Source organism: Phyllobates terribilis, unplaced genomic scaffold (assembly GCF_046119375.1).
Source record: "Phyllobates terribilis strain yellow unplaced genomic scaffold, ASM4611937v1 Scaffold_3__8_contigs__length_932513732, whole genome shotgun sequence".
Taxonomy (NCBI): Eukaryota; Metazoa; Chordata; class Amphibia; order Anura; family Dendrobatidae; genus Phyllobates; species Phyllobates terribilis.
In genome coordinates this window covers 342,575,642-342,597,820 of record NW_027362763.1, presented here as the reverse complement: position 1 = coordinate 342,597,820, position 22,179 = coordinate 342,575,642, and the positions used below count along the sequence as shown (strand labels likewise).

Below are 22,179 nucleotides of genomic sequence, written 5' to 3'. Positions count from 1 at the left end.
CTTTTATCAAGCAGGTCTGTGCTCTTAAATAGATAGATTGTGGGAGTAAAGACTAATTGTAATTGGAGTCCTTTTCAGGACTAGGTTACATCAGTTCCTATCAGTTTTTGCCAGGCAGGTCTGTGCCAGTGCTGTGCAAGTTTTTTTCACAGCATTTGGCTGAATCTAGCAAAGCTAATCCTTTTTGGCCTATTGCAGAGTGTGTTAGTCAGTGGAGTAGCCTATCTATGTTGCAAGATATACCACCTGTGTATAGAATACCAATTTTTTTACTGCACCTAGTGAAGTAAAATCTTTTGGGCATAGCATCATTCTATTAGTCCATCTATACTGACCTCCATCAGGTTGCAAATTAAAAATAATTTTTTTCTGCATCTAGCTCTGAAAAAATATTTGGGCTTCTAGCAGTGTGTGGGACTTGGTCTATTAGTCCATCTATACTGACCTCCATCAGGTTGCAAATTAAAAATAATTTTTTTCTTCATTTATCTCTGAAAAAATATTTGGGCTTCTAGCAGCGTGTGGGACTTGTTCTATTAGTCCATCTATACTGACCTCCATCAGGTTGCAAATTAAAAATAATTTTTTTCTGCATCTAGCTCTGAAAAAATATTTGGGCTTCTAGCAGTGTGTGGGACTTGGTCTATTAGTCCATCTATACTGACCTCCATCAGGTTGCAAATTGAATAAAAAAATTTTCTGCATCTAGCTCTGAAAAAATATTTGGGCTTCTAGCGGTGTGTGGGACTTGGTCTATTAGTCCATGTATACTGACCTCCATCAGGTTGCAAATTAAAAATAATTTTTTTCTGCATCTAGCTCTGAAAAAATATTTGGGCTTCTAGCAGTGTGTGGGACTTGGTCTATTAGTCCATCTATACTGACCTCCATCAGGTTGCAAATTAAAAATAATTTTTTTCTTCATTTATCTCTGAAAAAATATTTGGGCTTCTAGCAGCGTGTGGGACTTGTTCTATTAGTCCATCTATACTGACCTCCATCAGGTTGCAAATTAAAAATAATTTTTTTCTGCATCTAGCTCTGAAAAAATATTTGGGCTTCTAGCAGTGTGTGGGACTTGGTCTATTAGTCCATCTATACTGACCTCCATCAGGTTGCAAATTAAAAATAATTTTTTTCTTCATTTAGCTCTGAAAAAATATTTGGGCTTCTAGCAGTGTGTGGGACTTGTTCTATTAGTCCTTCTATACTGACCTCCAGCAGGTTGCAAATTGAATATAATTTTTTTCTGCATCTAGCTCTGAAAAAATATTTGGGCTTCTAGCGGTGTGTGGGACTTGGTCTATTAGTCCATGTATACTGACCTCCATCAGGTTGCAAATTAAAAATAATTTTTTTCTGCATCTAGCTCTGAAAAAATATTTGGGCTTCTAGCAGTGTGTGGGACTTGGTCTATTAGTCCATCTATACTGACCTCCATCAGGTTGCAAATTAAAAATAATTTTTTTCTTCATTTATCTCTGAAAAAATATTTGGGCTTCTAGCAGCGTGTGGGACTTGTTCTATTAGTCCATCTATACTGACCTCCATCAGGTTGCAAATTAAAAATAATTTTTTTCTGCATCTAGCTCTGAAAAAATATTTGGGCTTCTAGCAGTGTGTGGGACTTGGTCTATTAGTCCATCTATACTGACCTCCATCAGGTTGCAAATTAAAAATAATTTTTTTCTTCATTTATCTCTGAAAAAATATTTGGGCTTCTAGCAGCGTGTGGGACTTGTTCTATTAGTCCATCTATACTGACCTCCATCAGGTTGCAAATTAAAAATAATTTTTTTCTGCATCTAGCTCTGAAAAAATATTTGGGCTTCTAGCAGTGTGTGGGACTTGGTCTATTAGTCCATCTATACTGACCTCCATCAGGTTGCAAATTAAAAATAATTTTTTTCTTCATTTATCTCTGAAAAAATATTTGGGCTTCTAGCAGCGTGTGGGACTTGTTCTATTAGTCCATCTATACTGACCTCCATCAGGTTGCAAATTAAAAATAATTTTTTTCTGCATCTAGCTCTGAAAAAATATTTGGGCTTCTAGCAGTGTGTGGGACTTGGTCTATTAGTCCATCTATACTGACCTCCATCAGGTTGCAAATTAAAAATAATTTTTTTCTTCATTTAGCTCTGAAAAAATATTTGGGCTTCTAGCAGTGTGTGGGACTTGTTCTATTAGTCCTTCTATACTGACCTCCAGCAGGTTGCAAATTGAATATAATTTTTTTCTGCATCTAGCTCTGAAAAAATATTTGGGCTTCTAGCGGTGTGTGGGACTTGGTCTATTAGTCCATCTATACTGACCTCCATCAGGTTGCAAATTAAAAATAATTTTTTTCTGCATCTAGCTCTGAAAAAATATTTGGGCTTCTAGCAGTGTGTGGGACTTGGTCTATTAGTCCATCTATACTGACCTCCATCAGGTTGCAAATTGAATAAAAAAATTTTCTGCATCTAGCTCTGAAAAAATATTTGGGCTTCTAGCGGTGTGTGGGACTTGGTCTATTAGTCCATCTATACTGACCTCCATCAGGTTGCAAATTAAAAATAATTTTTTTCTGCATCTAACCCAGCCAATAGTTTTGGCCTAATACCACAGTTTGGCCACTCAGCTCTGCTCGGTTACCATCCATTGTTTTTTTGTGCAAACAACTCCAGAGTTGTGAATTAGTTAACCACCAAAATGAGTGGAAAAAGGCCTGCTGCTGGTGGAAAGGGGAATAGGCGTGTTGGGAAGGGGAAAAAAGGTTGTGTCCGTGGGGTAGGTGCAGAAGAAAGACCATCTTCCAGCCAAACTAAAATGTCTACTTCTTTTAGCGGACAATGTGATAAGATCCCTTTCTTACGGCCACGCCAATCGCTACAAATTCCAGATGAGGCACAAAAACAGCAGGTGCTTCAACGGATATCAAGTGCTCCTTTAAGTGGGCTCTCCTCCACATCAACTTCAACATCACAAATACTCCAGTCCTCAAAGGTGTCACCCAAATCGCACTTGCTTCCTCACAGCTCCCAAATCTCCAGCTGCCCGTCTGAGTATGAGGTAGAACAGATGGTTGAGTCTGCAGAGCTGTTTACTCATACTATAGCCTGGGAATCAGAGGTCGACTCCAGCGCTTCTGTGAATCCAGACGAGGAAATGATCTGCACTGATGCCCAGAATCTTTATGAGTCGGATCCAGGACCAGACGCAGAAGGTTCTGACCATAATGTAGACCCTCATTCCCAAACTGTAACTCCTGTTGGTGGAGACAATGAGGAAGACGATGATAAGACTCAAATACCTGATTGGAGCGACAACTTTAGTTTTTTGTCAGGGCAGGAACAGGTTGGCTCTGAGGACGACGGGTGTGATAACGCACAGGGTGATGATGATGAGGTCGGAGATCCCACTTACTGTCAACCCACAGTCAGCCAAGAGATGAGGTCAGCAGAGGAGGTGGAGGAAGATGCTAGTGACGACGAGGTCAGGTTGCGCCTTCCTGGACAGAGACGTAGTACTGGAAGCACGTCAACAACTGCATCCTCAAACACAACTCTGCCTCTCACCACAAGTCGTGGTGGCTCTTCAGGTCGCATGGGTGCTAAGCCTTGCATAGCCTGGGCATTTTTTCAGATCGATAAAGATGACCCAACTCATGTTATCTGTAACATTTGTCAGCAAAAGCTAAGTAGAGGCCAAAAAATACATAGTTTGAGTACTTCATGCATGAACCGGCACATGGACATGAAGCATAAGTTGCAGTGGGAAGCTCAGTGTGCTACAATGCGGCCTAGCCGGCCGGGCCAACCACCGTCTGCCATATCTTGTGCATCCGCGGCCTCTTCATCCTCTGTGACTGGGGGGACAGCAGTCACACCTGTTTTGGGGCGCAGACCTGCCACCTCTTTACCCGCAACAGCCAGCGTGATTGGCAGGTCATCATTTTCTTTGGAGGTGGTAACACCAGCTGGTGTTGAGCGCTGTCCGACATCGATAGCACCACCTTTGGATCAAGGCAACCTAACATGTCCGCCTGCATCTTCCTCACAGACCGGCAGTTTGCCGGGGACACCCTTATCAACCCCGTCTAAGCACAATAGCCAGCCCTCGGTCCCTCAGATGTGGACAAGTAAAAGACCATTTCCTCCTAGCCATGAGAAAGCTAAGAGGTTGAATTTCACCATCTGCAAGCTCTTGGCTACAGAAATGCTGCCTTTCCGCCTGGTGGACACAGAGGATTTTCGAGACCTTATGTCCGTCGCAGTGCCCCAGTACCAGATGCCCAGTCGGCACTACTTCACAAAGAAAGGTGTGCCTGCGCTCCACCAGCATGTCGCACACAACATCACCGCTTCTTTGATAAACTCTGTGTGTGACAGGGTGCATTTCACCACAGACACTTGGACGAGTAGGCATGGACAGGGGCGTTACATGTCGCTGACTGGGCACTGGGTAACTATGGTGACAGCAGGACAAGGGGCTGCTGTCCAAGTCTTGCCGTCCCCACGAGTTGTGCGTCAATCCTCTTTATGTCAAAGTTCCTCCACTGCTTCTGCCTCCTCAACCTCCTCTCGGTCTTCCACCTGCACCCAAAGCCTGTCTGGTCATGCCACAAGCTTTCTAACTGCGCAGAAGGGATCCTGCACACCTCCTTACTATGCTGGCAGTAGGGCTCAACGTCATCAGGCGGTTTTTACATTGAAATGTCTGGGAAATGTGAGTCACACAGCTGAGGAGTTGTGGTCAGCTCTGGAGAACCAATTTCATGAATGGTTGTCTCCACTGGACCTGAAACCAGGGAAGGCCGTGTGCGACAATGCTGCAAACCTGGGTGCGGCCCTTCGCCGGGGCAATGTCACACACGTGCCTTGTATGGCTCACGTGTTGAACCTGGTTGTCCAGCAATTTTTAGCCCACTATCCCAGACTAGATGGCCTTCTGCAGAGGGCACGGTCGCTGTGTGCTCACTTCCGCCGTTCGCATCCCGCAGCTCAGCGACTTACATCTCTACAGAAGTCGTTGGGCCTGCCACTTCACCGGCTAAAATGCGATGTGCCTACCCGGTGGAATTCAACTCTGCACATGTTGCAGCGACTGTGGCAGCACCGACAAGCCCTGGTGCAATACGTTCTGACGTATAGCCTGGGCCAATGAGATTCAGAGGTGGGGCAAATCACGCTGGAGGAGTGGTCTCAGATCAGGGACCTATGCACCCTTCTGCACAGTTTTGAAATGGCGACGAAGATGTTTAGCGCTGACGATGCCATTATCAGCATGACTATTCCGGTGATTTACATGCTGGAGCACATGTTAAACAGAATTCGGAGTCAGGTGGTGGCACAAGAGGAGGTGGAGGAAGTAGAGGAGGAGGAGTTGTATGCGGAAGGGCTAACATCTGCAAGGTCCAGACGGTCGGCAGCACCAAGGCGGCAGGCATGTGAGGGTGGGGGAGATGATTTTACCAGGGCGCATGGTAGCAGCCAAACTAGTGAGGAAGGTGCAGGAGCCCAGGAAGAAGTGGAGGACGAACTGATGGAAGACTCATCAGATGAGGGAGACCTTGATCACATTTCTGTTGTGCGAGGTTGGGGGGAGAGGACAGAGGAAGGAAGCATGATTGTTACCTCGCCACCAACACAACAGGGACTTGGTGCTCCTGGATGCGCAACACACATGAGTGCCTTCTTGCTGCACTACCTGCAACATGACCCTCGAATTGTGAGAATTAGAAATAATCCTGACTACTGGGTTGCCACACTGTTAGATCCCCGGTACAAAAGTAAATTTGCAGAAATTATTCCTGCCATAGAAAGGGATGCACGCATGCAGGAGTATCAGCAGAGACTGTTGCAGAATCTTACATGTGCTTTTCCACAAAATACCAGTGGTGCACGTAGTGAATCTCACAGTTCCAACTTGCCAACCGTGGGACCGTCAAGTGTTCAGCACTCAAACCGTAACAGAACCACAGTATCTGCTGGTAACATCAATTTTGCGGAATCATTTCACCACTTTTTTAGCCCATCCTTTGCAAGGCCACAGGAGACAAGAAGTCTGACACATAGTCAACGCCTAGAGACGATGGTACAGGAGTATCTCCAAGTAAACATTGAAGCCACGACTGTGTCACTGGACCCTTGCTCTTTTTGGGCTTCCAATCTGGATAAATGGCCGGAGCTAGCCACTTACGCCTTGGAGATCTTGTCATGCCCCGCAGCCAGCGTTCTGTCTGAACGTGTGTTCAGCGCTGCTGGTGGTGTGCTGACACGCGGCTCTCCACTGATAATGTAGACAGACTCACGTTCATAAAGATGAACAAATCATGGATCCGAAACGACTTTTCTACCCCTGTGTCATCCTGGGGAGAGTAAAAGCTTGATGATTGGTTAAAATCACCCTACCAACCGTTTTAAGCTTTCAAATTACTAATCATGTTTATCTGTATCTTGACTGGAAAATAATTTGGGCTTTGTAGCAGTGTGCAGCACTGATCCTATTAGGCCATCTATAATAAGCTTCACCAGATTTAAAATTAAAAATAATTTTTAGCTGCATCTAGCCCGGAAAATAATTTTGGGGCTCCGAGATGCGCAAGACACATAAGTGCCTTCTTGCTGCACTACCTGCAGCATGACCCTCATATTGTCAGAATTCGAAGTAATCATGACTACTGGGTTGCCACACTCTTAGATCCCCCAAACTTTTCGATCAACCTTTTCATTTTAATAAAGACCAAAAAAATGGTCATTTTTGAAATTATAAGCATTAGCAGGTTGTTAGAAACTGAAATCAAACAGTTTTCAACTCAAAACTTTATTCTAGGTGATGTTACATTTTCACATAGGACCCCTTGTTCGAAAGGAGCTTCTGAACTCTCTCGTCCATTGAATTTGTCAGGTTTTGGATGGTTTCTGCTTCAATTGTTTTGCATGAGGACAGAATACCCTCCCAGAGCTGTTGCTTAGATGTGAACTGCCTCCCGCCATCATAGACACTCCTTTTAATGATGCTCCAAAGGTTCTGAATGGGGTAGAGGTCAGGGGAGCATGGGGGTCACACCATAAGTTTGTCCCCTTTTATGCCCATATCAGCCAGAGATGCAGATGTTTTATGTGCAGCATGAGATGGTGCATTATCATGCAGAAAAATGATCTTGCTGTGAAATACACGGTTCTTCTTCTTGAACCATGGCAGGAAGTGCTGTTTGAGAAAATCCACATACATTATGGAGTTCATCTTTAGCGCCTTCAGGGATCCTAAAGGGGCCGACAATCTCTCTCCCCATGATTCCAGCCCAAAACATTACTCCACCTCCTCCTTGTTGGCGCTGTAGCCGTGTTTGCGTGGGGTGTCCATCAACCAGCCATCCTCCACTCCATTCATCTGGACCATCGAGCGCTGCACGGCACTCATCCGTGAACAAAACAGTTTTGAAATCAGTCTTCATGTAATGTTTGGCCCACTGGAGCCGTTTCTGCTTGTGTGAAGTGGATAGAGGAGGTCGACAGGATGGCGTATGCACAGCTGCAAACCTCTGAAGGACCCTGCATCTTGTTGTTCGGGGGACGTTGGAGGCACAAGCAGCTTCAAAAACTTGTCTGCTGCTATGACAAGGCTTTTTTGCCGCTGCTCTTTCAACCTGACGTAATTGCCTGTAGGAAAGAGTCCTCAATTTGCCCTTATCAGCACGCACACGTGTGTACTGTGAATCAGCTACATACTTCTTGATTGCCAAGACACTTCATCCTGATCATCGCACAATGTTGATTGTAGTCATGCCTTGACCTAAACACTCCACAATTTGTTGCTTCTCAGCAGCCGACACATCCTTTTTCTTTCCCATTTTGGCAGAAAATGTAGGCTGCTTAATAATGTGAGAGAGCCTTCTTAAGTAGTCTTGCCTTTCATTGGACACACCTGCCAAACTAATTAGCACAGGTGTCTGCAATTGCTTACAGTGATATAAAGAGCCCTGACACACATCACCATCAATGAGTTTAACTGACAAACAAACAAATTCTTCCCTTATCACTCCTAAACACTTTTTGCATAATAATTTGGAACGCGGTGTACATGTGCTTTTCCACAAAACACCAGTGGTTCACATAGTGAATCTTACAGTTCTAACTTGCCAACCGTGGTCTGTATGGAATTGTTCAATAAAGGGCCCAAAATTAAGATAACATAGATGGGAGAGGTCTCTATGAATAGGAATTCCTAAGTATTTGATACCCTGTGAGGGCCAGGCAAAGGGAAAGTTGGACTGGATGGAATCCTATATGGATTTAGGGAGGGAGACATCGAGGGCCTCAGACTTCGCTGCATTGATTTTAAAATTTTACCATGTAACAAAGTGATCTATTTCAGCCATAACAGCAGGGATGGATATATGTGATTGAGTGATATATACTAGGACATCATCAGCAAATAGAGAGCACTTGTACTCGGTGCCTCCCACCTCAATCCACCTAATATTGGGGTTATGGCGAATTGATGAGAGCAGGTGCTCCGTCACTAGGATGTATAAGAGAGGGGACAGAGGACATCCCTGCCTTGTCCCATTGGTGATTGTGAAAGGTGATGAAAATGTTCTGACGCACCCCCTGGGCCTTGGGACACCCGGAGCCGGACCCTTTTTGGTGGATGCTGGTGGTTGTAGTCTTCGTGGCGGCGATCCGGTTCCATGGCTCAGGGCGGTCAAACCAGTGGCGGAACTATTTATGTGGTTTTGATGTTTAAATGTCCGACTACGCCACCCGTGGATTGCGGTCAGAGTGAACCGCCGCTACAGGGCAGACCGCTAAGGCTGGTGTTGTGGGTGCAGCAGAGCGTAGCATAACTCCCCACGGGAGGAGTATAGCCTCAGGGCAGTGTATGCGGAGGATGGGGGTGATGGTGCAGGGCAGCAGCAGTAACGACACGGAGTCAGTGATGCAGTTCAGGGCCTTTACTCACAGTTCTTATTATCCAGACCACGTCTGCAGGTAACGGCTGCCCACGTCGTACTGTGCTCACCAGGTGAGGGGCTCAGACAACTCCCAGATAACTTTGGAGCGCTTCACAGGACCCCCTTTGTGTGTCCTTTGTCTGGCCTTTCTTACCAACACTTCTGTCCGGCTGCCTCGGGCCTCCTCTTGGTAAACTTGGCGCCAGTTTCCCTGACCCTATGTGGTGCCTTCCTAGCGGGTGGAGCAAGGGGCTGCGCCACATAAAATGTCAGAGCCTCCGGTTTCTAGCTGAGGGTCGTTTCCTGCCTCCACTAGTTCGGGGACCGGTCTCCCCCTTTGGCCTGACCCCTCCACGCAGGTGGATTCGGGCGTGCGGTGGCGACTCGCCCGTCCGCACCCCTGGGATCCCTTCATTCCTCGTTCCTGGAGCCTTCTCCGCTCCTCTTCCTTCCTTCTCCCTCTTGCAGGCCTGGGCCTCTGTTACTAGGCCCGCCTCAGGAGCAGAGCTCATGCAGAGCCCCTGCTCCCTGCCACTTCTGCTCAGACTTCTCTGCACTGAACTAAGATGGTGCCCACCTTTTATACTCCCTTCTCAATGCACCCAGGAACTGCTTCCTCCCTGCTCCTGCACTGCAGGGTTCCCCTTCCTCAGTGTTCCCTCCCCCCACTCCAGCCAGGGACAGGGACTGTCGTGCCCATCTCAGGGGCATATTGGTCGCCCTGCCCCACGGCAATGTGGTGTAATGCATGCAGGTGTCGGGTCCTGATCCACACTCCATCCTTATCTGAGAGTGAGATATCACACCTCTGGGTGAGGTGCAATACGTCTGTAGCAACCGAGCCCTCGGTGCTACAGTTCCATTTATCTTCAGCCTAGGTGACGTATTGTGATACAGGGCCGTGATTTTGGCTATAAAAGGGTCCCCTAGACCCCTACCCCAAGCTTTTTAAGAGAATCATATATGGCGTGCCAGGAGACTCTATGGAATGCTTTCTCAGCATCCAACGAGAGTATCTACTTACAAATTTTTAACTGCATCTAGCCCAGGAAATACTTTGTGCCTAGTAGCAGTGTCTGCTAGTCAGCGGATTATCCCGGCTGTTAAACAAGCTACACCACCTGTAGTTTGGACACTTAATTTTTTCAAAGGAAATGCTTCGGGACCACGGGATACTCAGTGAAGAGCATCAGGAGGCACCCCAAGGCATAGGGGCTGGGACTGGCACTAGGATGCCTTGCGGTGGACAGCCGAGCTCGATCCTTATAAAAGCTTTTTAACTGCAGCAGCTTTAGTGGACGCTACTAGAGCTGGAATTACGCGGCTGCTGGCATGAGACTTGCCCTCCAATAGATCCTTGTAAATGGATTTAAAGTGTATTCATTCAAATTAGAGGGACAATTTAAATTAAAAAGCTTAGAGCTGCCTCCACCACAGGGGGGCTCTCTCGACCCACCAGCGGACAGGCACCAGTATTGGGAGAGGGGGGCTGGCCGTCAGGGTTCACCGCGGCTCTGGCACAAACCCGGCGACACGGAGGTGGCACGGGCAGGAGCGGACTGGCCGTCTCGGCTTCTCACTTTTTGGATTTTAGAAGGGCATGACATGCCTATATCTGTGTCTCCCCCTCCTTTTACTCCTCCACCTCTTTTCTTTTCGCATGACTATATGTACTTGTCACTTTTCCATGTGTTAGTTGTGTCTTCTGAGCAGTTTGTCAGCTTTTGGACACCTTTGAAGGTGTTTTCTATGTGTTTCTATGTGTTTTTGTTTGCCTGCCATTGGTTTTAACGGTGTTCGAAGGTGTTCGACGAACAGTTCGACGAACAGTTCGGCGAACACACGGGTGTTCGACGAACCGAACCGAACTCGAACATTACGGGGGTGGCTCAACACTACTGAGCAACTGGCAAGCTCTCTCGCTCTGCTGTGCATTCAAACACCGTGAGGAAAGCTTCCATGTTGTCCTCAGGACTCATCTTTCTCAGTGCTGACCAGACATTGTCCCGGGCCTCAGACTGTATCGGGGTCGTGTTGAAGGCGTCTCTCACAGGGCCTCAATCTGTTGCTAAATCAGTTCATTCAACCTTTGCTGCAGGTTTTTGAATGGAAAATAGTGGACAAGAGCCACACGCAAAACCTGGGTTGGAGGGAGTGAACCGCCCCACTGCCATCCTGTAGTTCATTCCCAAAATAAAAGCCCATGCCGGATTTTCTTAAAGCCGACTTGGTCAAATAGCTTGACCAAGTCCAAACTTACTTTTATTTTGCATTGGAACCACAACTGTGTCTGTGATTGCAATGCACTTCAGCGGGTTCAATATGCTTCTATGCGCATCCCAGGGGATACATATAGTCCCTCGCATATAACTCCCCTCACTGCCTCACAATATGCACAAGCTCAGCAGGTCTTCTGTGCATGTGTGTATGATTTCCTCCACACAGCAAGAAGAAATTGTATTATTCACTAAAAACAAAACTATCAGTGAGAAATATAAGATTATATTGTTCTAATACTAAAGAGATGATCAACGGAATAGCTACAGCATTGGAGTTTGGAAAGGTATCTCATAAACATGTATTCAGGATCCCCATATATTAGCCAGAATGGACACACTGCATCCTTTGTCTCTGACAAATTCAGTCTATGTAGCATGCTGCAGGAAAAATGCATGGCCATCTGAAGATTCTTCCAGCATCATAGCTCTAGCATCATTTCAAAAAGAATTTTTGAATTCATAGTTTATAAACTATGTAAACTATGTAATTGTTAAAATGAGACATCTCCATCAAGAAGTAGTTAAAAATTGATCAGTAATGTTGGCCTTTTAATTGGAAGACCTTTATACGCAGGACTTGGAACATGCTTGTAAGTATGTTTTCTGGCCTCGTGGACATCAATCACACCAAAACCGGTGGATTTCGAGAGCTAAAACGGTGATCATCATGGCAAGTGGTTTCACCTCCATGAGTCCAACTAGAATAATATACATGCAGCGTGTTCTTAGTTTACATAATGCAATGACGATCAACACATGGTTAAGATACTCATCACCCAAAGTAAAAATCAGTGTTAGCGCTCTAAGGGAATAAGTCTACTGACAGGTTTCCTATAAATATTACATGTAATTTTTTTTATTTAAGATAGCTCCAGTGGTGCACTGATTAAGTTCTTTGTATAACTTCAAAGTGATTATTATTTTTTTATGCAGAGCTCCAAATCCCCTCAATAAGGTTGCAGAAAAACAAAAATTTATTTTTTCTAACTTTATGTTTGGAATGGAAATTGATCGTGATTCCATTAGAGATATGTTAAGACATTATTCAGCACAGAATTATGGACCTGAAAATGACATGAAGAAAATATGTGAACAAGTGCATTAAGGAAATATTATAAGTTATCCTACACCTCTGAATTCATCACTATTCTTTTTGTTAAATCATATGTGCATTTTACAATCCATATATTTACTCCTCTATCCTGTGTTATAATGATTTATTTATTGCATTAGACACTTAAGCAACTGTGTATTTTTGTGAACTTGCTCAACTTTCCAGGAAGGTCCCGACTTATTTTCATATATCCATTTGTAAAATAATTTCAATTTTAAATACTTACAAACTAGCCAATTAACAAATGCTCTCCCTTCCGAGGGTTTGTTCGGGTCTTATTATTTTTAGTGAAGAGATCAATTTTAAAAAAAAAGAAAATATATTTATGAAGCCATTGGTTCATTTTGTTCTATTCTTGGTAGGACATTAACCCCGAGGTCATTATCACTTGCTGTAAACACTCAGTGATAAACCTTTCAACTGTTGATGAAATTCCAGCACAGATCTGTACACCAGCTGAAGACTCTGACTAATACATTCATTAATAACCAAATATACAAGTCCTGTTCATAGATACTGGATGTTATGTATTGAAGATGTGGAATTATATAATTTCCTGTTTATATAGCGACAATATATTCCACAGTACTGTGCAGTGATTGTCATTATATCGGTTCCTGCCTCCAGTAGGATTCATAATCTAATGTTGCTGGTTCTTATGCACATATACTTGGGCCAATTTCATAGGAAGCCAATTAGCCAAAGTATCCACTGCCATTGGTGGTGCTTCAGGGTGAAATAAACAGGGGTCATTTTTTAATTTGGATGGGAGCAACAACTGCTGCCCTTGAGCTCCGAGAAGTTTTACTTTAATCTCATGTGGTTTTATTGTAGACTGCTTATAAACATTTTAGTTGGCTGGTTGTACCTTCACTTTGGCTAGTTGCAATTATGTACTCAAGCTGTGCATGATCAGCTCCAGCGCCATTAGGAAGACAGTTATAGTGTTGTATGTAGCACCGGCGTCTCTGCCTCCTGCCCGGCAGAGACGCCGTCCCCTTTACCGCCGCGGTCCTGCTCCGGCGTCTTCCAGCCTCCCTGCAGCTGCTGCTGGTGCATGCAGCTTCCCCGGCTCTGTGCATAGGTCGCGCGCGCGCTCCCTTCCTCTTAAAGGGGCCGCGCGCCGTCCTAAAAAGTCCCTGGCCAATGGCCGGAGGACTTCCCCTATAAAAGGCACCTCCTCCAATATGGAGGTGCCCGTGCAAGGTTGTTGCTTTGTGATTCTTACTTTCCTTCAGCCCCCAGGTCCTCTGCAAGTCAGTCCTGTCCGCCGGTCTGATCTTCAGTCCAGTCCGCCAGTCTGTCTATGGGCTCTGCCCGCCTGCTTACCTGGAAGCACCTGCCTGCTACCTGCCGTACCCGCCAGCCTGCTTACCTGGAAGCACCTGCCTGTTACCTGCCGTGCCCGCCAGCCTGCCTACCTGGAAGCACCTGCCTGTTACCTGTTGTGCCTGCCTGCTTGTCTACCCAGACCACCCTTCAGCCTGCCAGCCGAAGCTCATCCGCTGTACCGGTCAGTTCCTGCCTTCTAACCCCGTGGGAGTCACCTGCTCTCATACAAGGTCTGGCCCAGAGTGGCACCTGGTCCCTCTGCTCGGTTCCTCCGTGGTTCACAGAGTCGACTGAGCTGCCGTGTGACCTGAGGTCAAGATGAGATTCTTTGCAAGACGACAAAAGCCAGATGAGGCCCTATGGGACTATGCTCTGTCCGTCCAAGAGGCTTTCTCCGCTATTCTACAGGTTGACCTCCGTGAAAGTGTGGACTCTGACAAAATCTTGATAGAGCGCTTCATAGAGGGGACTCTCTCTGAACTGTCGCAGAGCCAACTCCGCATGCTCGCTGCACATCATCCCAGCTTTACCTTTGCAGACTTCAAGACCCTAGCCATCCGTGTCCTTGGCAATGAATATGTACAGGGAAACTATGTATCCTTTGCTCCTCTAGCTAGGTCTATTACTGCAGCCCCTCCAACTTTCCAGATGACATCCCCAGGTACCATGCAAGCTACACAAGCTGCCCTGACTCCTGCTGTGGACTCCAAGGCATCCCTTGATGCCCGTGTAGATGACATTGCCAGAGGACTCGAACAAGTTTCTCAGCAGATCAAAAATCTGATTATTTCACCTTCATGCTCCAGTGAGCAAGCCCAGGACAGAACTCTCTCTCCTGAGCCTCCACCCAGGAGTCTACCTCCAGGTAAAACTGCTCGCCGTAAGAGACCTTTCTGTCAGCATTGCTACAGATATGGACACACCGAGGCCCAGTGCTATCAGTTAAACGGGCCACCCCCGAGCCTGAGGACCGCCCCTCTGGAGGCAGAAGAAAAGGTCCAAAGGGAGTATCCATGTGGGTGCCTCTCTTCATCTCGCCCTGCCCGCACATAACTGTCCTGGTAAACGGTGTCCCTCTGGAATCTCTCGTTGAAACGGGCTCACAGGTAACTACTTTGCAGAAGGGGGAATATCTTGAACATTGGGACTTTAGTGACTTAAATAACCCGTCAGGTCAGATGTCGGGATGAAAATTATAGCTAGTAATGGTCAACCCATACCTCACCAGGGTTACTGGGAGCCCACTATTCGGATTCGGGACATTAAGCTCCAAAAACAGGGTGTCATTGTAACTGATGTAGAGGATGAGGGTTTTGCTGTAATGGTTCTAGGCATGAATGTTCTTAGAAATTATTTTCCAGAAGTGTTGTCTGCCTTGCATGCCTCTCTCCCTACAGCTACATCTTCTGATCAGCAGACCATTCAGCATACCATCTGTGTGCTTGTCGCCCAGCAGAAGTTTGCAAATAGCAAGAGTGAAATTTGTTGTGTCCGCATCCGAGACACCCGACCGGTCATTCTACAGCCTAGTTCAGAAACCATGGTATGGTGCCGTGCCCGACCAGGTATTGAAAATAAAGATTATCAGACTCTCCTCGAACCAATCCTGCCAGAAGGACAACCATTGGTGAAAGCTGCTTGCAGCATTGTAACTGTCTCCAACGGAAGAGTGCCAGTTAGACTGATTAACTTAAGTGATGCACCTGTTAACCTTCACAAATTTCATCCAGTAGCGCAGTTGTATCAACTCTCACCAGAAGACATCATCTCAAGTGAAGTAACCGCTAATCAACATTCTACCCAAGCTGCCCAAGACAGTAAGAAGGTTACTTCAGACCCCTGTTGGACTGAGCTGAATGTTGGAGATGCCAATGTGTGTATATGAAGTCATGATCATTCTCCTCACAACAAGTGATGGCCATAGCAACGGCTGGGAGGAGTCTCCCAGCTCAGGGCTCTCACTCTGACTAGAACGCTGGTACAAACCAGGTGTGGGCGGTTCCTGCTGCCTCAGGAAGATTGAGGAGAGACATTATTCTCTCAGAGAAGAGTTTTCAATGCCAATCTACACTGAGGGGACATTTTTCCTCACATAATCTCGTTCACAAAGAGACTTAAGTGTCTTCTAGTCAGGAGAGAGAAGCTTTACATGTACTCTCCTGCTCTCTGATTATCCTGATTGCTTCTAGCCAGGACCAGATCCACGTGGCTGCCATGACACTGACTTTGCTTACACCTACCCCCTGCAAGAGGGAACGGTGGGCTAAAACTGTGGTACATCCACACTTTAGTGTTTTTCAACACTAAAAGTGCCAATCTGTGAAGGTCCCTGCATCAGTTTAATATTTCATTGACTGTGCATAGCATTTCCTCTACTAGCAAGTGAAGAGAATTCTTCTACAGCCGCCCAGAGAGGCCATAACAATGCTTGTATCATGAGGAGAAAACCATTACTTTCATATGCACAATATACTGTGAACTTTGCCTGTAAGAGAGACTGTACCTCGTTACCTCCTTCAGTAAAATTGTTATGTTTACAAGTTCACCTGCGTGTCTGGCTGCTTGAGATTGCAGGAACATCACGGGCACTCCAAACCCTGCACCCAGACACCACCACTACAGTAGTGCCCCCGGGGGGTCCTATACCATCCACAAGTGCCACCTCCTGCTTTTGAAATTGTTGTGGACACGAGGGAAGCGTTGAGGTGTCCAGCGACCCACTTCAGCTACCGTGACATCATTATCTGCTGCCAGTGAGGCTACACACCCCAGCTGGCCCTTCTGCAACATCTGGTGCCTCCCCAATGGCCCACCACAAGAGCTTTACAGAGCAGGCACAGAGCTTTTTTTTTTCCTAAAAACATTGCATTTGGAGGAGAACAGCTTTATAAATATGAAACAGATTAATTATCCAGTGAAACAATGAGGTGCTTGGTGAGCCACCAGTATAGCATCTGTGCCATGTGCATGAAGCCAAAAAGTAATTAAGAAATGCTAGCAGCATATAATTAGTAGATACTCATACTACCTATGCATAATGTCTCACTATGGGAAATGGATGGCTACTCCTATAATTTATTGATATTTGAGTAAAGGAATGGTTTAGTATCTCCCATTTGAATAAGCTGTTGGTTTGAAGCCTGCGATATTCATAAATTTACATATGAGTAAAGGGAATTGGCTTTGAATCAAGTACATTCCACAAGATGTGCACACATATTAGATGCCCAGACACTGGATCTAACTAAAGGTACTATCTATGAATCTATCTAACAAAGGGGGACGTAGAAACCATTCAGTAAGGAGAAAGGGGCTGAAAAAAAGACAGAAAAAGAGCAGCCTGATATGAGTTAGGAAACTTGTTCTCATATAAATTATACAACTCCAAATGATCTACTAGAGCCCAAACTCATGTTTTAAGGGCAAGGGTTATGCAAGCTGTGAGTGTATAGAAGGAAAAAGAAAAGGAACAAAGAAAGAATGCATCCAGGCAGACACCAGTGTTGACTATTGTGACAGATCAGCGGGGAATAGTTCACAAAGTCCTTGGCTCCAGTGAACAAAATGAACAGAGATGTGTAAACTGCTGACAAAGAACAGGAATATATCACTATTAATGTTAAACAGAATATCTGATATGAAGATTTACCTTTAAATCAATCAATCAATACATAACTTTATGAAAGTAACTCTTCATTAAGTTGAAAATCATATTACAGCCATGAAAGAACTGAATGTGAATGCATTATGTGAGTTTCGCCCTCCCCCATCTTCAATGTCCTTTTTTGTATTTAAGGAGAATCTCCCACAAGAAAATGGATAAGCTGTCAATCATATTAACATGTTTACATCATTAGTTGTGTCCAAGAAAAAACATTTCATTAGCAACAACTCTGTGCACATCCATCAGCCGGTGAAATGAGATAGGACAGGAAACAGCAAATATTAACTCAACCAGTGACCACTATGTTTATCCAAGGGCAGAGGACACTTCTCTGGTCTGTAAACTCGAGAATGAACCCTGTTTCAGATAAGATCCTCTAAAACACGCTTTATATAAGCACACACTCCTGCTTGTGTCCATAATAATTCGTATACATTTATACAGGAACATGAGATGCCTTTCCACATTATTCAGGGTCAGATTGGTCCACTAGACTATCAAATTGTTCTACACTGAGCCTAACTCAATAAGGAGCCCCAAATATCTTGGAGAAAACAACTCTATTTGGAGCTGACTTTGTAGTCAATCACTTGTCACTAAAATCTATATTTTATTTGTTACAGTACATGTAACCTATAAGACCTTATTGATGACATGTCTTGTGAATGTGATGATGAAAGCGATGTTCATATTGCAATTAAAAGGAAATATGCACACATTTTGTATCAATAGAAGGGTCAGCACTCAAAATCGCGCTTCTTGGCCAAGGGAACACTAGTCTAATACTGAAGGTACTTGATAATTCTGTGTTTAAAGGTAACCTGTCAGGTCTGATAATGTTATTAGCTTACAGATACAAGATTTTTCTGCAGATTAATAGCATTATGAAGGTGCCAGGCCGCAGTACTGAAAGTGAGGCACCCAGGAGAAAATCATCTTTATTTCTTCTGGGAGCCACAGCCTTTCATTGATGTAGGCATGCCCAGAGCAATTACTGTCACTGCTCACAGCACTGAGAGTGGCGATTGTAAGCATGCAATGGCACTGACTGACAGTCGGCTCTTCACTGATGCACTGCAGTGCTGACTGTCGGTGTATTCTTACAGCTATTGCTCACAGTGCTGCAAGCAGTGAATGTAATTGATCTGGGCATGCCCTCATCACGGTAAGCTAGCTGCTTCCAGGAGAAATAAAGACCATTTTCTCCTGAGTGCCACACTTTCTGTACTGCAGCCGGTCACGTTCCTAATGCTATTAACCTGCTATTTTATCAGACCTAAAAGGTTCTATATACTGTAAGTATAAAATGTGTGAAAAAGAGAATCAATTAAAATCTCATAATCTGTCTCCTCCATACAGCTTCAAACGAATCTCCCAATACCTTCCCACACATAATCTTCGGCCCTTAAGGCCCCGTCACACTTAGAGACGCTACAGCGATCCTGACAACGATATGACCTGTCAGGGGTCGTTGCTGTGTCACTATGTGATCGCTGGCGAGCTGTCAAACAGGCAGGCTCACCAGCGATCAGGGAAGCAGCGACATCGTGGAAAGAATCTTTCCACAATGTCCTGCTCCTGGTTACCAGTCTGCTGAAGCAGGAGCAGGCTGGTAACCATGATAAACATCTGGTTACTAGGGGCACACGCACACCTAGTAACCCGCTGTTTATCATGGTTACCACTCTGCTACGGTGAGCGGGAGGTTACCGCTCACAGCAACAGAGTGGTAACCATGATAAACAGCGGGTTACTAAGTGCACGTGTGCCCCTAGTAACCCGCTGTTTATCATGGTTACCAGCCTGATCGCTGGTCCCGCTGGTCACACACAGCGATGTGTGCTGACCAGCGGGAGGGCAAAGACGAAAAAATGGTCCAGGACATTCTGCAGCGATCAGCGACCTCATAGCAGGGGCCTGATCGCTGCAAAGTGTCATACATAGCGACATCGCTGGTGAGGTCGCTGTTGCGTCACCAAAACCGTGACTCAGCAGCGATCTCGCTATGTGAGACGGGGGCTTTACAAAGTCTATTTAACTGTAATGAGTTTGGTTATCTCACCCTGTCATTTGCTATGCCATTTTTTTTACTTTTTTTCTTAATTTGTAAAACTTTTAATAAATTATATACAGAAAAAAAACAAACACAAAAAAATGCTGGATAGTTTTAAAGTAAACCATCTTTATGTTCACACTGTTCCAATCAAAATTATTCAAATCCCATTATGGAAATTAGTTTTAATAGGAAAACTTACTAACCTTATGCTGTTTGCAGTACACCAATAAAACAAGAAAAATGTAAATACCTCAAAATAACCAATTGATATAACAAATGGTATTACCAGATTTAGCACAAAATTCCACTTTTAATGACTCAGAATTATTTAACTCCTTGAATATAATCCTAAGAGCACACATTCGTCTCAATCACAACTGAAGTTAAAGGGGTATTCCCATCTCCAAGATCCTATCCCAAAATGTAATATGTGTAATAATATTAGCAAATACCTCCAATTAGAAATGTAGTTTCTTTTTTCTGATTAGCCATGTCTCTTTCCTCATGTGCAGGCATTGCAGGACCTTAAGTATCCACGGTTACGACCACTAGCAACTAGGTAACTGTCACTATATCGGTGGTCGTAAGCAGGATACCTAAGGTCCTGCAATGCCCAACATGAGGAAAGACACAGCAAATCAGAAAAACTATACATTTTTAATTGGATGTATTTGCTAATATTATTATTACACCTACTACATATTGGGATAGAATCTAGGAGATGTGAATACCCCTTTAAGGGTTTCATTAGTTGCACAAGTTCAGCTTGAGATAAAACACATCACATATCTGTACTGGTTATAGATTTGTTGACTGTGATGTTTGATTTCATAGTAGAAATCTGCAAAATGTGACTCTTCAAAGCAGAATGACTGTTCAAACCAGATACAAGCACTCAGTGCACCAAGGCATGGATAAACAATTAAGTGTACCTTCACATTTGCTTGTTTCCCATCTATCTCCGCCTTTCTCTGGCTCTATGAAACCAGAGATGTCAATCAAAGAAGAGGGAGGGGGTGGAGATAGAAGGAAAAAAAGCAGGTGGGAAGGCATAGTTAAATGTTTCGCCAAACCACGGTGCACAAAGTGCCTGTACTTGGTTTGAACAGTCATTCTTTGCTTATAGAGTTCCTTTAAGTGAAGATATAATTACATGGCACATGAAAAGGAAAAGGATACAAAAATATAGCAAAGGTAATGAGTGATCCTAGAGGTACGATTGGAAGCACAGTTTGCAAAGGCTAACTTAGTGCTGTCAATCAATGCAGTGGGAGCAGGGCTAGCTGTCAAAAGTGTTTGAAGAAGTGTGCCCTGGATCATGTGGCCCCACCCATTGAGTGCATACGCACATTTGTATATAAAAATAAAGTTTGATTAGATGACTAGTCCAGGGTAAGAAATGCACAGTCGGACTAGCCCTGCCTCTCTAGCATATACAATGCTGCAGAAGTAAAGTCCATTCTTGAAAGTTTGCAGTGTTGAAAAGTTAAATCAAACACCATATTTGAAAAAAGAATTGGCATGTATACCGTCATAGTATTAGTTTTGAACAGTCAGAGCACTTGACAGGTTCCCTTTAATTATATGTTTCGGGTTAATCTTTCACCGGTATTTAAAAGCCAAAAATAGGGGTAGCTGTAAAGCTAGGAAATGGTATGAATCATTCAATTATAGTTTTTTCTCTCTTCAGTTTCTCCTAATTTTGGCTTGCAAATTAAACAAATGAAATACTGATTAAATATATTGATGTGTGAATAAGGCAGAAAGACATATCATGAATACATTGGATTACTTACTGGGCATGACATAAAAAATAGGATGTCAGTTACTAGTGTATGTTGCCCTCACAAAACTAACAATTTCTTCCAGAATGTAAAATGAATGAGCTTTCATGAAGAGTTTTCTTTATGGTATGGTCTCTGATTATTTTACCTTGGTATAATCATACTCGCAGAGGTACGAGGGCTCCAAATCGAAATGAATAAAGTATAGCTTAATCCTGAATCCCTCGGGAACAGTAATATTCCAGGTCATCTCCGTTTCACTGGGATAAGAATCTGGAAAATTGGGTGTTCTGATCTCTCCATACATTTCCCTGAGCACAATTATTTCTCCTTCACAAAGCAACCACAGAAAAGGAGTGAAAAGAATAAAACCCCTAGAAGAAAACACACAATAATATTATAAAATATTGTAAATAGACACATGAAAATACATTACAATAATATTCCTATTTTACCTTTTTATTGTATTTTATCTGTATTGTCACTTAAGTGACTTTGAGGGGTCTATATGACAAAAAAAAATGTGACACCATTCTAAAACCTGCACCCCTAAAGGTGCCCAAAACCACATTCAACAAGATTGTTAAGCCTTCAGGTGTTTCACAGGAACTGAAGCAATGTGGAAGGAAAAAATGAACATTTAACATTTTTTCACAAAAATTTTACTTTAGATCCAATTTTTTTTTATTTTCACAAGGGAGACAAAAAAATGGACCACAAAATTTGTTGTGCAGTTTCTCCTGAGTACACTGATACCCAATCTTTAGAGGAATCATTGTTTGGGCGCACGACAGGGCTCGGAAGGGAAGGAGCGCCATTTGACTTTTTGAATGCAAAATTTGCTGGAATCATTAACGGACTCTATGTTGCATTTGGAGAGCCCCTGATGTGCCTAAACAGTGGAAAACCCCCACAAGTGACCCAATTTTGGAAACTAGACCCCTCAAGGAACCTATCTAGATGTATGGTGAGCACCAGGTGTTTCACAGAATTTTATAACGCAGTGCCA

General features: G+C 44.3%; 1 protein-coding gene across 5 annotated transcripts in view; it reads right to left on the bottom strand.

Annotated features, from left to right (window-relative positions):
- Positions 1 to 22,179, bottom strand: part of MASP1 (MBL associated serine protease 1) — a 215,992-nt gene that overhangs the window by 153,914 nt on the left and 39,899 nt on the right. For all 5 annotated transcript variants that reach the window (XM_073675203.1, XM_073675202.1, XM_073675200.1 and 2 more), the window contains exon 2: positions 21,319 to 21,544. In XM_073675203.1, the coding sequence (XP_073531304.1) occupies positions 21,319 to 21,544 (226 nt within the window). The remainder of the gene's footprint in view (positions 1 to 21,318; positions 21,545 to 22,179) is intronic.